At 37.2% G+C, this 18,441-nt stretch overlaps 1 protein-coding gene across 14 annotated transcripts in view; it reads left to right on the top strand.

Annotated features, from left to right (window-relative positions):
• The window catches only part of PBRM1 (polybromo 1), a 135,850-nt gene that overhangs the window by 33,384 nt on the left and 84,025 nt on the right, over positions 1-18,441 (top strand). For all 14 annotated transcript variants that reach the window (XM_054595639.1, XM_054595637.1, XM_054595638.1 and 11 more), the window contains 6 exons: positions 268-336; positions 6,862-6,960; positions 10,487-10,569; positions 11,275-11,370; positions 12,217-12,308; positions 14,062-14,275. In XM_054595639.1, coding sequence (XP_054451614.1) covers positions 268-336; positions 6,862-6,960; positions 10,487-10,569; positions 11,275-11,370; positions 12,217-12,308; positions 14,062-14,275 — 653 coding nt within the window. The remainder of the gene's footprint in view (positions 1-267; positions 337-6,861; positions 6,961-10,486; positions 10,570-11,274; positions 11,371-12,216; positions 12,309-14,061; positions 14,276-18,441) is intronic.

Genomic DNA, 18,441 nt, shown 5'->3' with positions numbered 1-18,441 from the left:
ATTCTGTGAATTTAGAATTTTTTAAAACATCAAGCGGTGGTGTATTAGTTGTATAATGATATTTACCTAATCAGTACTAACTGTAAACTTGTACAGTATGCTATTGGGTAGTTTATGAAGCTAAACCCAAATTCTTTCTGCTTTAAATACAGCAAACAATATGTTGTACAGCTGTGTCTTTAATTTTGAATCTCACAGAGCTGCTCAGTTGTTTGTCAGTGTCAGTGTTCTTGCTTGTTTCTCATTAGCTGGCTTTTTGTCTTTCAGCAATATCCAGACTATTATGCAATAATTAAGGAACCTATAGATCTCAAGACCATTGCCCAGAGGATACAGGTATGAAGATGACCATATGCGATCATAGTGGTTTACGGTAGATTGGCCTATGTCCTTTCTTAAGGGCTTTTAGAAAAGGGAGCAGATGTCTCTGTAAGGGGTGATTACATTAACATAATGTAAGCAAGTAAAGTGGAGTCACTGATTATAGCTTTGGAGGCAGCAGCATAGCATTCTTTTTGCATGTTTTTCTGTAGGGAAGAAAGTAAACTTCATCGGCATATTATATCTTGCTCTTCGGACAATAATTAAAAAACATTGATTGTGGACATTTTTCATTGTGAAAAGTACATTGGCAGTAAAGGCTTTGTTGCTTATTTTTATCTGCTTCCAAATAGTTTTAGGATATCTCAAAATAAAAATTACCTATAACAGATTGTTAGAGTATTAGGTCAGAGACTTTCTTCTCTTTGAGTGCCCCCCCTTTGTGTATCTCCAGCAGTAACAGGCACCTGGGATTGCTAGGTGCCTGCTCTGTTTTATGTGTTTTATATTATATATATTAATTAATTATTACAACTCTGTGAGGTAGATACTATTATTCCCATTTTAGAGATGAGCAATTGAAACAGATGGTAAGTCATTTGCCCAAGTCATCAGCTAGTAAGGAGAAGAGGTAAGATTTGAACTCAGGAAGTCTGACTTCAGAGTCTGTGCTCTCAACCCCTACACTGTTCCTTCTCTCCACAGGGTAGCAAGGTGCTCGATAATGATTAATTGAACAAATGAGAATGAATGAGAGTTAAATTTTGGATTTTTCCTTTTTATTTATTTATTTTAAATTTATAAATCATATTTATTCTATTATAGTTGTCTCAATTTTTCCCCCTTTACCCCCCTCCACCCATCCCACCCCGACCCCCCACTCCCACAGTCAATTCCCACTCTATTGTCCATGTCCATGGGTCATTCATACATGTTCTTTGTCTAGTCCCTTCCCTTTCTTTCCACCATTGTCCTCTTTCCCCATCCCCTCTGGTCACTTTCAGTCTGCTCCATGTTTCTGTACCTGTGGTTTATTTTGTTCATTAGTTTATTTTGTTGAATAGAGTCCACTTAGAGGTGAGATCATACGGTATTTGTCTTTCATCAACTGGCTTATTTCACTTAGCTTAATATTCTCCAGTTCCATCCATGTTGTCACAAAAGGTAGGAGTTCCATCTCTCTCTCTCTATTTCTTTCTTAAATGCTGATTTTATTTATTTATTTATAAATGTCAAAGTTAATTATAAAATATTTAAAAAATTTAAAACCATTGTAAAGTCTCAGAAATTAAACAAACATGACACCAGCACAGAAATTATCAAGTAGATCAATGAAATATAATAAACATTCTAGAGAAAAACATATATATCTGTCTAACAATATATGATTAAACTGATATTTCAAATCAGTGGGTAAAATAAGGCTCATTCAACAAATAAGGTGCACAGACCACTATTACTTGAATTAAAACAAATGTAGAGCCCTATTTCACACATAATACAAGAAATATCCAGGTGAGTTAAAAATCAATATGTAGACTCTAAGGCGTTTTAGAAGAAAATAAAACTAATATTTTCCATAACTTACTGGAAACTATACTTACTGCAGGAAACTATACTTACTGCATTCAAACTTCTGGATTTGAATGCAGTAAGTATAAAATATTCAAACCCAGAAGCTATAAAGTAAATATTGACAATATGACTATATTAAACATTTAATTATATAATAATATACATATAAAAAAAGTTAAAGGACAAGGAATAGAATAGAAAAGTATTTGCAACACATCCAAAAAATGGTTAATAGTTTTTTTTTTGTTTGTTTTTTAGGGAAAAAAGTTATACAAACCTTTAATCAATAGATGGATAAAGAATACCAAAAAGTCATTTAAAGCCTTTAAAAAAAAAAAAATAGAAATAGACAAGAAATATACTAAAACAGGTTTAGTTTCAACAAATAGTAAAGGAACAATTAACATCATTGTCACAATCAGATTAATGATTATTAAAAATATTGGTAATATCAAGTATTGGCAACTCTGAAAGGAACTAGGTATTTATAGAAACTTTTTCTTCATCTTCAAGCAGTCCTTTTAGCATATTTTGCAGTGCTGGTTTGGTGGAGGTGTATTCTTTTAGCTGCCTTTTGTCTGAGAAACTCCTTATTTCTCCTTCCATGTGAATTGAGAGCCTTGCTGGGTAGAGCATTCTTGGTTGCAGGCGTTTGCTTTTCATGACTTGGAATATTTCCTGCCATTCCCTTCTGGCTAATAGTGTTTCTGTTGAGAAGTTAGATGCTAGCCGTATCGGGGCTCCCTTATATGTTACTACCTGTTTCTCCCTTGCTTGCTTTAGGATTCTCTGTTTTTGCATTTTGCCATTTTAATTATGATGTGTCTCAGAGTGGGCCTCATTGAGTTCCTCTTGCATGGGACCCTCTGTGCTTCCTGGACTTGTGTGACTTTTTCTCTCCTCCAATTAGGGAAGTTTTTCATCATGACTTTTTCAGACAGGTTCTCGATCCCTTGCTCCTCCTCTTTTCCTTCTGGTATCCCTATTATACGGATATTATTATGTTTCACATTGTCCTGCATTTCCCTCAATGCCTCTTCATTCTTTTTGAGTTTTTTTTCATTTTCCTGCTCTTTCTGGGAACTTTTTCCTACCTTATCCTCCAGGTTGCTGATTCGGTCCTCAGCTTTATCTAGCCTGCTTTTGATTCCTTCTACTGTGTTCTTCAACTGAGAAATTGTATTCTTCATTTCTACTTGTCTCTTATTGATAGTTTCTATGTCCTTTTTCATGCTGATATAGTTTGCCGTAAGTTCCTCGTAGTTTCCCTGTAGTTTTTGGTAATTCTCTCTGAGCTCACTGAGCTCACTGAGTTTCCTTAGAACCGTTGTTTGGAACTCAATATCTGATAGTTTACTTGCCTCCATTTCATTTAGTTCTATTTGTGGGGATTCCTCCTTTCCCTTCAAGAGGGGCATATTTCTTTGTCTTCCCATTATTTGTGAGATTCTTCTCTTTTGCTTCTGCTTCTTAAGTTGATCTGTCTTGATTTCCTGACTTTGTGGTGTGAATTTCTGTGGTTGGAGACCACTGTTTTTACCTTCTGGATCTGCCTCTGATGATGTCAGATGTTGACCCTGTCTAACCTTAGGCAGTCTGTTCGAGATTTCCAGGAATCTACTGTTTGTGGCTGTCTCCTCCAGCTTTCAATATATTCACTCTGCCCTCAGCAGGGCACCTTACATAGCTCAGGGCTGGATGGAGTCCCACTTGGGGGCGGGGTTATTGGGTCCTTTCATGCTTGTGCGTATGGGGGAGGAGCCTGCACTGGAATCCCACCGGCTGCTCTCTCTGTTCTCTCCCCAAAGCCTCCATCCCCAGTCTCTCCTCGAGTGTCGCCAGACCTCTCTGTGCCCTCCTTAGCCAGGGATCTATTATCTGTGGCTGCCACTCTGCACTCAGCAGGTGGTTTGGACAGCGTAGGGTGGGGTGGAATCCCACCCAGGAGTGAGGCTATTGGGTCCTTTGTCGCTGGTGCCACTTAGGGGGAGTGGCCTGTGCCCCAGGAAGATGGCTGCTGCTGCATGGGGAATCAGCCAGCACCGATATCCTGCTGGCTACTCTCTCAGTTCTCTTCCCAAAGTCTCCTTCCCTAGTCTCTACTCAGGTGTCCCTAGCCCACTCTGCCCCCACTTTTGCCAGAGACCACAGTAAGTGGCTGCAAATAAGAATTTGGTGTTGGCCCTTTAGAAGACTGTGTCTCCAGCCGCCTGTCTCTGGCAGAGAGCAACCCTGCCACTTTTCGCAGCTGGCTGTTTTCTGTGTACTTTTTGGGCTCTGGTGCTGTGGGCTAGAGATCCCCACTTTTGGTTTAGACCTCACTCTTCTGAAGGGATCCAACTGGCCATTTCTGTATCCTTATGGTGCTGCTGCCTGTGGGTGCCCTGCCCGCCTTCTCAGGTCTGTACCACACTCCTTACCAGTTAGATTGCGCTAAAGCCGATTCTTTCGTCTCCGAGGTTACAAGGCTCCTCTCTCGCTATTGTTCAGTTGTTTGTTCCAGGTGATTTTCCACAATTTAGTTGTAATTCCAGGTTGGTCCTCGGAGTAGGTCAGTGTGACTTCCACTCATTCCTCTGCTATCTTGTTTTCTCTCAAGAGTTAAATTTTGATGATCAGAGGCTAAGGAAGGTATAGGAAGAATGAGCTAAATTATACCAAAAATCTAGTTTTTATAATTTGGACTGGTATGGGCTATTTTCCCAGCTCTGCTTCTTATTAGCCTATTTCAGTTTGGTCAGGAGACCTCCCTGTTTCCTCTGTGGTACACTGAGTGTAGTATTACTGCTTCACAGAGTTGTAGAAGTTGGTGATAAGGTATGTGAAATATCTTCCAGAGCACCTATGGGATGTGGCTTTGGTCAGTGTGAATGACTGATTCTCCCAAGGAAAGGAGTGTTTGGAGCTCCTAGCAGATAAAGCAAAAAGGAAAATACTATGTTACATAGTCTCATTGAGAAATGAGCCTGAAAGCACAGTGGTTTGCCAGGGGGGAGAAACTTCCTTGGCTTTAACCTCTGACAGAGTAGGAAAGACTGACAACTGGAACCGTAGTAACATTTACACTGATTTTACAGTACAGATTCACTAATGTATTACCTGTTTTGTTCAGGCAACTCAGTAGGTGCTGCTGGGAGTGACTTAGTCTCCCAGAACCTAAATTCCTGGCATTCCTGACGTCTATCTAAGGGATAGGTGTTTTCATAATTCTGAAAACCATATTGGACCTTTAAATGCCCTTACCTCAACCCCAGTCTTCTCTCTGTGACCTCTCACCTTATCTTGTCTTTTTTCCCTTTTGAAAGCCCCTGAGAAGGCTATTCCTTTCACCATTACACTTATCAAGATCCTTGTCCTCTTCTGTCTGAATGATTATTGTAGTCTTTCCTCCTCCTCTGATGAGACTCTCTAGTCCTTTCTGTGTATTGCTTCCTGACCCTAGCTTTCTTCCTGTTATTCCACTACCCAGAGACTTGTCGTTAGTTTTCTTTTTTTGTCAGTAGTTTTCTAATGCCTGCTGATGCGAGTCACAGCTCCTTGTTACCAGTTCACCAGTAACCAACCAACTCTGACTAATTTAAGCGGGAAGGGAATCCTTGAAAAGAGCATTGAATAGCTCATGGAACCATTGAGAAGGAAGGTGGGAGAACTATAGGAAATAGAACTCAGGGCCACTGTGGCACAGCTGAGGTCATATACAGTCTCTTTGTGGTGTCATTGCTGTTTCCACTGTCATCTGCTACTGTGGGCCCTGGACACCCGCTGCTCCACTTCTAGATTCCACTCTCCTCTAGGAGTTAGGAATGCATTCCTTCCATTCCCTTGCTGTTGTCTTTAGTCCCTCAATACTCAAGCATGAATTATTTCCCCTTGCCTTGGCTGCCAGGCTGCTGGCAAAGCTATCCTCTTCCTATTTGTACCCTCTTTTGTGTAAGGTAGGTCCTTCCCTATCACCTGTGCTGGGATTCCCCCTCTCCCCCACAAAGGATGCTCAGATGTTGGGTCCTACATGGAAATAACCAGCTCCCCTGCTTTCCCTGGCTCTCTAGACTCTGCCTCATTTTCCCTACCCTACCTATGCAGCCTGTGCTCATGATTCTACCTTTCCTTACCCTCCAACCCTCCAATTTTCCTGCACTTGGTTTTCTTAGTCTCTCTAGAACGTGTCTGTTCATTTCTGTCTCCTTCTCAAGTGTATCTTTTGTTTGTTTTTTTAAAGATTTTGTTTATCTATTTTTATATAGGGGAAGGGAGGGAGAAAGAGAGAGAAACATCAATTGGTTGCCTCTTGTACCCATCCTGACCAGAGACCAAAGCCTCAACCCAGTATATGCCCTTACCAGGAATCAAACCTGCAACCTTTCACTTTATGGAACTGCACCCAGTCCTCTGAGCCACACCTGCCGTGGCTCTCATGTGTACCTTTTGACTAGAGTCTCCCTCCTTCCTTTCCTATGTAAATTGAGGCAACTATGAGTCTCCATGGTTATTTTGGATTGAATAAGATTTAAGATATGGTTACTCACAAAATACTAACCTCTGTGCTAAACTGGCCTTTTATTTTATTTGAAGTGATCCTTGAAACTAGAGAAGTTTTACTTCACACTATTAAGTCCAACTTAGTGAATTAGTATTAACGAAGCACTTAGAACAGTGGTTGGTACCAGAATAGACACTAGGTGTTTGCTAGGTAAAACAACTTTTACCTTATTTGATAATTGTAAGTTGTTTTCATGAGAATAATTTAGCTCTGACTTTATTATTTACCTCAAAAATTTGTTCGTAAATGGACAATATTAATAGATTATAAAGAGAAGATGACTTTACATGTTGTTCAAATGTACTTTCCAATAAAGTCTTGGAACATGGTAACGATTCAAAAATATGTGGAGTTCTTTTTTTTTTAAAGGTCATACTGATTAACTTTCAATAAGAGGAACCTGTGTATTTTGTTGTTTACTATAGAATGGAAGCTACAAGAGTATTCATGCAATGGCCAAAGATATAGATCTCCTAGCAAAAAATGCCAAAACTTATAATGAACCTGGTTCTCAAGTATTCAAGGTTAGTTTCTTTATTATTGTTGTTTTTGTTGGTAAGAGTAGATACCTTAATTTTTATATAACAACTTTATTGAGATGAAAGTCATATACTGTACATTTCAGCTGAAAAATACAATTTAATGGTTTTTAGTATATTCACAGAGATGTGCAGTCATCACCACAGTGAGTTAGCGGTCAATCTTTGTTTCCCCGCAACTTCCCAACCCTAGGCAACCACCAATCTACTTTATGTGTCTGAAAGTTTTCCTATTCTGGACACTGCATATAAATGAAATCATAATATGTGGTCCTTTGTGACTCTCTTCTTTTACTTATGATAATATTTTCAAGGTATACATGTTGTAGCATTTTAAGTGCCTCATTCTTTTCATTGTTGAATAATGTTCTATGTGTATGCCATGTTTTATTTACCCATTCATCAGTTGCTGGACATTTGAGTTATTTCTACTCTTTTGGCTATTATAAATAATGCTGCTATGAACATTCATGTATAATTTTTTATGGGGATATGTTTTATTTTTCATGGTTATTAACATACTTAGAAATGGAATTGCTGAGCCACGTGTTAACTATAGGAGGAACCACTATTTTCCAAAGCAGCTGCACCATTTTACATCCCCACCAGCAACATGGAAGTGCAATTCCTCAACACCCCATTTTTTTCCCATTTTTGTTTTTTTATTATACCCATCCTAGTGGGTGTGAAGTAGTGTCTCATTGTGGTTTTGATTAGCATTTCCCTAATGATTGGTGACATGAACGTCTTTTCATGTGCCATTCATGTATCTTTGAAAAAAATGTATGCTCTGGTCCTTAGCCCATTTTTAATTGAGTTACCGATGTTTTTATTGTTGCATTCTTAGAATTTTTTAGTTAGTCTGGACTAGTCACCAGTATATGATTTACAAACATTTTCTCCCATTGAATGGATTGTCTTTTCACTTTTATGATAGTGTCCTTTGACGCAAAAACATTTTAAATTTTGGTAAGTCCAGTTTGTCGTTTTTTTCTTTTGTTAATTGTGTTTTTAGTGTCCTATGAAGAAATCATTACCAGTATTGTAATAACTATATGTGGTTCCTGGAAATATCAGGGGGAGTACTTTGTAAAATATATGATTGTCTAACCACTATGCTGTACACCTGAAACTAATACAAAATAATACTGAGGAAAAAACTTAAGTTGGTCTGGGATAAAAAAGAAAAATAGAAAGCATTATTCCATCCAAGACCACAAAGATGAACTTCTAAAAATTTTATAGTTTTAGCTTTTACACTTAGGTCTTTAATGCAATTTTAATTAATTTTTGAAACACGAGGTAGGAGTTCACATTTATTCTTTTACAAGGGATATTCATTTATCCTTGCATCTTACGTTGAAAAGAGTACTCTTTCCCCATTGAGTTGGTATGGGTTTTTTTTCTGGATTTAGTTCTATTCCATTCATCTATACGTATATCTTTATGCCAGAAAAGGTTTGTTTTTCATCCACTTTTTAGTATAATATTGATTTAGTTCCCTGCATTTAAACCTCATAAATATAAAAAGCAATCTATGTAGTATAATGCACAATGTAAAATGACTATTTCATTACTTTGCAGTTCCCTTCATAGAAGTTTTATAGTCCTGTTATGAACAGTTGTTTGTAGAAATTTCTTGAATTAATAATACGAGGTCTGTCCAGAAGATATCCACCCGTGTAATATGAAAAGTAGAGATATTTATGGAAGATACAGGATACAAGAAACTGTGCATAGGACAATGACACCTCAGTCCCGTACAAAGTAGGCACCTTGGGACCTCACACACTTCTCCCAGTTGTTATCAGCTGCCCCGCCATATCTTCCTGAATCTCACCTATGGTCTGAAATCTCTCTTTTTGAAAGGGGATTTTAGTTTTAGGAAAAGTCAGAAGTCTCAGGACACCAAATCTGGTCTATAGAAGGGCTGAGTCAACTGGGTGATTTGATGTTTTGCCAAAAATTGAACAAGACATAATGTGTGAGTAGATGCATTGTTGTGATGAAGCTACCAAGCACCAGTTGCCCATACCTGTGGTCTTCCAAATCATCTGAATAGTTTCTGGAGGAATGTTCAAGCTCAACACAAAATATGATGCAGATTTGTTGCTCTACTTGCTCAGTCATTTTGAATGTGAGGGCTCCACAGTACACATGCTCACTCAACAGCGTCTACTGCCCCCACTGACAAGTACAGTGGCATTGTAATTGTTCACACATATGCATTCCAGTCCAGTCCTTGGCTGCTAGGTTACAGCGATGTTGTGTAAACTGTTCTTGTTACATTAATAATGGTCGGACATTTTCCGGACAGACCTCATATACCTCATTTGATGCAGTACACATATTGAGATGGTTTTTTCCACTGCTCAGAACAGTTTTTAAACCGTCGATTTTCATGCCTTTTACAGTTTATGCCATTTTTTGGTTTCACATATTCCACATTGGCAAAACATTTCCCTTTGAGGATTTTTTCATCTGGGGAAACAAAAATGAGGTGCTTGGGGTGAGATTGGGTGAATAGGAAGGGAGGGGCATGGAGGTCTTGCCTTGTTTGGTCAAAAACTGCTAAACACTCAGGCAGTGTGGGCAGGTGCACTTGTAAATCACCTATCAGGAAATGGGCACGTGCTTTGAAAAATATTTCACTAAAGCCAAAAGCAGCCTCTCACAACAATGCCAGCTGGTAAACTGATACAGATGGGTTCTTAGAACACTGACCTAGCTGGGAAAGCATGTACTACAATGGGCCTGCCCTCCAGAAGATAAATCTGGCTTTTGGCCGGTGGGGGGGGGGGGGGGGGCGCGTCCCGCTTGTGTATCATTGGGAATTTAGCACAGGATGTTCAGAAAATCTTTTGAGAGTATAATATTTAGATTTTCAGAATGTTGATTCAAATACAGTTGCTTTTGATTGATAATTTGAACATTTATTTTTCATCTTTTAAGAAACATTGAGTGAGAACAGGACTGAACTATGAAGTCCTTGCATTCTTAGTCCTTAATAAGACATAGTGTTGTACCAATTGTTGATAGAGCTAAGAACCTCGCTTTTTGGTGTGATTATTTTCTGTAAACTAAATTATAGAGAGAAGGAAAACTTCAGGTTTGATATATTACTAGGCAGGTAATTTAAGTGAGTACATTAATTGTGTGTTTACTTGCAGTCTTTAATCTTAGAAGTACATATTTGTTTCAACGTTTAGGCCAGTGTACACAGAGTTCGTTCTATTTTCACCACTGTTTTTCCTTGTTCATCACTAGGTTTTTGTCTCTGTTACTTGACTAATTGTGAAAGAGCTAGGAGGCTTCTTAATTTACATTTAATTATGAAGATGTTTTGGAAGCTTGTGGAAAGGTTAGAGGATGCAGCTTTGTGGCTATTAAACAAAATGCTATTCCAGATGGAAGAAGTGTCATAGAAAGTGTCCAGTGCATGATTGAGAGCATTTTAAACTGTCCTTTTTTTTCTATACTTTTTGTAAGCCAAGTAATTTTGTCTTGACAGGATGCAAATTCTATTAAAAAAATATTTTATATGAAAAAGGCAGAAATTGAACATGAAATGGCTAGGTCAAGCCTTCGAATAAGGTAGGTTTAAAAATGTCTAAAATCTTTTTGCTTTTATTATGTGCCAAATTTTCTAGCTAGTGAAATCTTTACAGTGGAAAACAAGAAATCTTTTGCATTTCAAGATTATATTTACAGTTGATAATGTGATTCTGAAGAAAGTAGGGAGGATTCTTACCCAGAACCTTCATTGCAGCTGAATGGCTTTATTTTAAACAGAAACAACTTTTTAAGACTTATTGTCACTATATGCTCTTACTGCTCTATATATATATATTATAATATAGTGGTATTTATACATAATATGTTACACATATAATGTATACTATATATAGCACGGGTAATTTTATGGTATTTGTATATCATATATAGTAGTATATGTTTATATTTACAAGAGTATTTAGCCAGGTGTCAGAAGATCTAAAATCTTATCCTGGCTTTTTCTTGTGCTTGGGCTATGACTTTCAACAAATCTTACTTCTGGAATTCTGTTGATCAGGAAATGTTGAGTGACTACTTTCAAAGTTTCTTCTGACCCTGACATTTGCTTTAGTGACCATAAGCTCTACCAGCTGTGGTCCATTCTCCAGGTTTTGGAGCAAAGCCTACTGCACAGAAATATTTGTGCATTTCTGTTTAGAAAAAAAGAAGAAAATGGTTGTTTCCCCAGTATTTTGATTTTAGCTGTCAATTTTCTGAAGTTTTTTTTATCTTATCTCTGGATAGGACTTCATCAAATTTGACAGCAGCCAGGCTGACAGGTTCCACGCACAGTAAAGGAAGCCTTGGTGAAGAGAGAAATCCCACTAGCAAGTATTACCGGTGAGAGAGAATGAGTGTGTTTAGTCAGAGAGATGACCAGTGTTTATGAGGATAGACATACTAGCGTTTGCTTGATGGTTATCTTGAAGTAATATTTTTGTGTATATTTGGGTTATTATGAGACTTTGTTATCAAATACCTTATTTACAAGCTTGAAGTACTGTCCTGGCTGGTAGCTCAGTTGGTTAGAGCATTGTCCCAATACACCATGGTTGCGTTTTCGATTCCTGGTCAGGGCCCATGCAAGAGTCAAGAAATGAGTGCATAAATAAGTGGAACAAGACAATGTTTGTCTGTCTGTCTATGTTTCTGTCTGTCTGTCTGTCTGTCTCCCTCCCTCCCCTCTCCTCTCTAAAATCAATAAAGAATAAAAGGTGAGGTACTATAGTAGCTCTGACCTCAGCTCACCTCTTAGGAAATGCTTAAGTGAAGTTGTTTGTTGGGTATGTTTTAATATTATCAGTAAAACATGTGGTAAAATCTAAAACATTTTGTGCTCATAATGAAATTTGTGTTCAGTGTCAAATATGAGCATCTAAAAAGAGAATTAACTAGTAATTAGGAATGAATCTTTATTTTTCATGAAATAAGGGAGCAGTGTTGTATTTATATTGAAAACAAATTCCTACTTTAGGCTTTCTAACACCACTCCCTGTTTTCTAAGAGAAAAAATTGGCACTGGAGAAATTTGATTATGGGGAATATAAAAATACAACGATAAATTGAAGTAGTTGAATACAAATTCTTTTTCTTTGAATGCTTTGTTATCAGTTCCTATTTCCTATAAACTAACCAAGTTATTGTAATATCTTTCCTTGTCTTCTAATTGTTTATTTTTCTTTATAGTAATAAAAGAGCAGTCCAAGGGGGTCGTTTATCAGCAATTACCATGGCACTTCAGTATGGCTCAGAAAGTGAAGAGGATGCTGCTTTAGCTGGTAGGCATTTCGTTGTGACTACCTCCATGCTTTTTCAGCGGGTCCTTCTGATTAAGGAAAATTGCAATCACTTTGGTTTGCTTGGGAGTTTGTCAGTTTTTAGTGTACATGCTATTTTGTTGCATTTTGATTTTACTCTGGGGTTGGCATACTTGTCAAAAGCTTATTACCTTATTTTATGTTATTTTGTCTCAAATAAAGTTTGTATTTGAGAAAATAAATACTTCTTTCAAAACAATTGGTTTGATAGTGTTAGCAGGTCCTTAGCAGATTGGTTTCCAACCTGTGATAGTGAGACTAGTGACAACATCAGGGGATCCCAGAAGACATTCATATCATCTTAGGTTTTCAGGTTATTGACTTACAGTTAAGTTATAGCCTTACAGTCAGGCTATAGCCTTACAGTAGGCTACAGTTTCTTCTCGACTATAGCTTATGATTTAAAGATAGGTGTAGATTATAATAAGAGCAGCATGGTAAATTCTCATTTAAACAAATCCAACAAAGGGCATTGAACATTAAAAATCCATGCAAAAGTACACAATTTGTTAAATTGCAACCTAAAGAACAGCTGTAGAAGTATATTTGATTTCGTTGTCTCTTGTTCTCTCAAGTGTGATAAAAATTTTAAATTTTACTGTAGATATATTTTTATATGTAGAGATAAAATTTGTTTCATGAAGGTATTCTGGCATATCTTTTCATTTTCTAATCAAATGTGATGCAACAGATTTTTTCCAGCTGTATGTTATTGTACTAAGTCTTCTGTAAAAATTTCATAATTACTATAGACTACTTAATAGAGTATGAACTTTAATTTCTTATGCTTATCTACAGAATTAAATATTTTTAATTTAAATTAGGCCTGGTATTACCAAAAATTGAAAAAAATCTTTTCATTACCTTTGTTTTTTGTTGATTATAAAAGCAACTCACATTATGTTTGTTTCCTTCTAACAATTGGTTACTTCATTAATCTTATAGTAACATAAGTTGATGGAAAACCACACCATTTACAAAACTCCTAAAAAAGTATTTACTGCCTTTTTTTCTAATAAATAATACTGTTGAATCATAAAAGGATTATTATTTAGTCACTTCAGCTTTTAAGAAAAGCAAGGTAGGCCCTAGCTGGGTGGCTCAGTTGGTTAGAACGTCACCACAATATGCCAAAGTTTCAGATTCAATCTCCAGTCAGGACATATACAAAAATCAACCAATAAATGCCTAAATAAGTGAAACAAAAAATTTGTGTTTCTCTCTCCCTTAACCCTTCCTCTCTCTCTAAAAATCAATTAATTTTTAAAAAAAGAAAAAAGAAAGTGGATGGCAGTCAATTACCTAATCCAAGGCCATGAAAATTTACACCTACATTTTCTTCTGAGAATTTCATAGTTTTAGCTTTTATATTTTGCTTCTGAGAACCATGAAAGGCTACTTGTTCTTTTGTTGGCCAGTCACACAGAGCAGGGAGCCTCTGAAGAAGGCAGGTTTAAAAAGAGGAATTATTCTGTAACCTTTTAAAAACAGTATAACTTTTACTATGTAACATTCTACTCTGTTTCTTATATAACATTCCTCTAAGTAAACACACAATTATATTAAGCATTACTAACATCATCTTTAGTGCAGGCTAGAGATTATTCTTTTAAAATAAGTATTCTCAAACCTGTAACTTAACCCAGAAGGTTGTTAAAAAGAACTTTTCACAGTATTGTTCTTTTCCTTATAAATACCTTTTTTGTCTTCCTAGCTGCACGTTATGAAGAAGGAGAGTCAGAAGCAGAGAGCATTACTTCATTTATGGATGTTTCAAATCCTTTATATCAGCTTTATGACACAGTTAGGAGCTGTCGGAATAACCAAGGGCAGCTAATAGCTGAACCTTTTTTCCATTTGCCTTCAAAGAAAAAATACCCTGATTATTATCAGCAAATTAAAATGCCCATATCACTACAACAGATCAGGTAAGATGTCTTCTACATTACTTGCTATAAATCCATTTTCTTGTGGTTGAGCCTGCACATGTATCTTCCTTCCGAAAATGGAAAAGGATATCAAAAGTATAAATGTTTAACACATGTCTAGAGTATACTTAAATATCAGTCCTGTTGGGAGATATAAATTTTTTTTAACATGAGAATTTTTTGTTGTTGTTGTTTTATTTGTTTGTTTGTTTTAGAGAAGGGGAAGGGAGGGAGAAAGAGAGGGAAAGAAACCAGGTACTGAACCTGCAACTCAGACATGTGCACTGAATGGGAATAGAACTTGCAACCTTTTGCTTTGAGAGACAGCACCCAACCAACTAAGCCACATTGGTCAGAGTGTGAGGTACAAATTTGACTAAACATAAATGATATTCTTTGTACTGCGATAGAGTCAAGAGGCAAATTGATGAAAGGTGTTCCAGTTAGACATTTTTGTGTCACATTATGGATTATAAAAAGTCTTGCAGCTCAAAATTAAACTGTTCATTTTCTTATAACTGAACAAGGTACAGAAATTTTCCTATACCCTTTATTGATATTTTAATTACAATAGTTTATCTATATGTAAAGTTTGTAATCTGTAGTTAAATTCTCCTCCTCCCAGGATAAGTTTTGGACTGTTCCTAGATAATTAATTAGCTGAAACAACTACTGAAAGATGGTTCATCTTGGTTTTCCTTTCCTGCTCAGACAGTGTTAAAGTGATTTTTTGGGAATTCAGCCAGACAACACTGAAACCATCACAATGGCATTACAAATAGTAAGAAATTAGTAATACTATAAAATATGATGTTTTGGAACTCCCACATGTGGGTTAGGTTTTGCAATATACCCAAATGGAGGCACAAAGAAGGTAAAAATATCTTAACTGGGCATGGTCAAATTAAGCTGATATTTACATTATGCTCTCATGGCAGATAATAAACCTTCCAAAGAGTAGGAATTAAAATTCTTGTATTTGCTGTATTCTAGGAAACAAGTTTGTATAAACAACATATGTTTTATAAGTTTGTTTTTGTAACTTCTGTTTTTATCATTTGATCAGTAAGATTTATAGTGTTTTTATGTGTTCCAAACTTTTGAGGTTTTGTACCCAAGTAGGAAGTTAGAAAATCAACACATTTGGCTCTCTTAAAATAACATGGAAATTGAGGCTGTCATTCGTAAAAAAAATAGCCTAAAAATTTGGTTTTTTAATATTCTTTGCCTTAGAAAAAATGGTGACAGTCAGATATTAAAAGGTTCTCTTTTAATTGAACAGTTCCTGTCAGTATCTTTTCTTCTGCAGTCTTTTTTAAATTTAAACAGTCTAACTAATGTAGTTAAGAAGAAAACAAATCCTTAGCCTGCTCATTCACCTGCCTACAACTTTCTTTCAAGTTAGAATTTCCTAATGTACACCTTACTTTGTCAAGTCAATAGTTCTGCGCCACTCCCCACTTTTGAACATTACCATAACAGTTATCCTTCACACAGGTAGGAGAGTGTGACGAATAGAGAAGTGGCTGAGGCTTAACTGATAGCACACTAGGATTCTGGAGGATCAGCTTTTAGGATATCTAATCTTCCTTTTTACCCCAAGGACTTATGCTGGGGTAGTGGTGCCTCACAGGAACTGAGCTACCTTACATCATGCTCTACAATGACCAACAGGGAAATCTAGAGCTGTGCCATCCAGTGTGGTAGCCACTAGTTACGTGTGACTGTTGAGCACTTGTAGTGTGAGTAATGGAACTAAGGAACTACATTTTAAATTTTATTTAACTTTGATTTAAATAGCCACATGTGGCTAGTGGCTACTATGTTGTAACACACAGACGCAGGAAGATTTGTTGGCAGAAGGAAGATAGTTGAGTGTCATCAAAAGCAGCAAGAATGGAAGAGTGGGCATAAGCTGGACAGTGTGACTCCATCTTTTATTTCCCATTCTGCTCTTCCCTTGACCCACTCTCATCTGTTCTTTGTGGGTGTGAGAACATCCAGCACATTACCCTTGGAATTGACAGAAATACTTCTGAGGCAATGCTTTAAACTTGGAGTGCTAGCTACATAAACTGGGACTGACAGCTGAGTTTGTGCTTAGTTGTTTTTTGCTTTAACCCAGACATGTTCTCTAACATTCATATCTCTTTAAGCACTACAAGGAATCTGCATGTGATTTTGGCAAATTTTAAGTACATACAGAAAGGATCATGTCATTCTAAAAGAAAAATTGGGAATTTCTGCATTCATTCTGTGAAGCTGTTTACACATATTGTGGTTCTTCAAATGTTTCTAGGACATTGATGAATAGTGTACAAGTGCTTTAATCAAAAGATTTAAAAATCTGTTACCAAACAAATGAATCCATTGGTGGGGAAGTGCCCAGATGCTGTTACCAAAACGACACCCCCTTCCTGAGTCCCTTGGTTGTAGGTCCTTTGCCTGCCACCCTTGGAATTATGGCTCTGAATGGCAGTTTGGTGAAAAGGAAAGGAACTATTTATTAAAAAATTATACAGGTTTGATTAATGGCTTAATGTCACCCTTTTAAAACAATCACCAGCACCCACACAGTCCTGCCTTCCCCCGGCTTTGCCCAGTCAGGACAGTCAGGGGTGCTGTCCTTCAGAAGGAAAAGAACAGAAGTCCGGGGCTCAGCTAGGCAGGCCTCTTCGCGGGTCTCAGCATCATCCGCTGTGTCGCCACGATCTCCAGCTCTTAATCCATAACCATGTGGCACCTTCTCATGGGCCACTAGCAAGAATCCTGTCTCCCCTCTTTTCTTCCCGCGTGGTCTTCACACTGTTCCCCAGAGTCTGTGTCCCTTTGTCTCTCCTGCAGGCCCCTGTCTCTCCACCTTCCTCTCCCAGTTACATTCTGCATTAAGTCTTTCAAACCTTCCAAATTAGCCTTGGTGATATGCAAAATAACTCTTTTTGCATATGAGGAATGAAGCTATCCTGTCATTGACAATGCAAGATGACTCAGTGGCCCTGCTCAAGGCTCCCATCCCCCAAGGCAGCCCGCCTTGGGGTGGGAAGAACATATTTTTCTTGAACATCCCAATCGCTGGACCCCGTTACAAATACCCTTTGGGAAGACCCTGGATATGCTCTGTTACATATCCTGTCTAAATTCATATAGAATTAGGGCAAACCATAACTCTTCTCTTGGTACAGAGTGTACAGGGACTTGATGAGAGTTGGCATTAACAATAGCCATAGAGTCTGAGACAAATACTAGAATTTTTAAGACTTTTAAGGAAAAAAACCGAAAACAAAGAAAAAAACCCCAAAACTTCAGCTTTAATTAGTTACAAATGTTAGTATTGGAAGATTTCTCTTTTTCAACATCTTAGGACCACCCTTCCATTGTCCATATGTAACACCCCTGGGGGGTAAACAGGTTATTCTAAATGCTCCTTGATGGAGTTGCCAGTATTTCCTCTTTTCTTTAACTCTCATGACCTAGAATGGTCTCTGATTTTCAAAAATGGGTAGATTGCCATGATCTTCATTAAGATAGTTTTAACCTTTCTGATTTTTATCTCTTTCTACAGTTTGCATTTTAGTCACTAAGAGGATTTCTTTTTCTTGTTGGCATTAGAATCTTTTATTACGTCTAAAACTTTTTTTTATATCACACACTTTTTAAATATATATCTTACTGATTATGCTATTACAGTTCTCCCATTTTTTCCCCTTTATTCCCCTCAACACTCCACTGTCCCTCCTTCCAGCATTCCCCCTGGCCCCCTCTAGTTCATGTCCATGGTCATACATATAAGTTCTTTGGCTTCTCCAATTCCTATACTATTCTTAACATCCCCCTGCCTATTTTGTACTTACTATTTATGGTGTTTATTCTGTGTACCTTTTCCTCTATATTCCCCCTCCCCTCTGATCTCCATTTCTTTGATTTTGTTCATGTTCTAATTGTTTGTTTTTGCTTTTTTAGATTCAGCTGGATAGTTGTGAGTTTGTTGTCATTTTACTGTTTATAGTTTTTGATCTTTTTCTTAGATAAGTCCCTTTAACATTTCATATAATACGGGCTTGGTGATGATGAACTCCTTTAACTTTACCTTGCCTGGGAAGCACTTTATCTGCTTTTCCATTCTAAATGATAGTGTTGCTGGGTAGAGTAGTCTTGGATGTAGGTCC

This window comes from Pteronotus mesoamericanus, unplaced genomic scaffold (genome assembly GCF_021234165.1).
Source record: "Pteronotus mesoamericanus isolate MK-2021 breed Mesoamerican mustached bat unplaced genomic scaffold, CSHL_Meso_final scaffold_54, whole genome shotgun sequence".
NCBI lineage: Eukaryota > Metazoa > Chordata > Mammalia > Chiroptera > Mormoopidae > Pteronotus > Pteronotus mesoamericanus.
The sequence above is the reverse complement of the archived record's forward strand: the minus strand, read 5'-3'. Positions and strand labels throughout refer to the sequence as shown.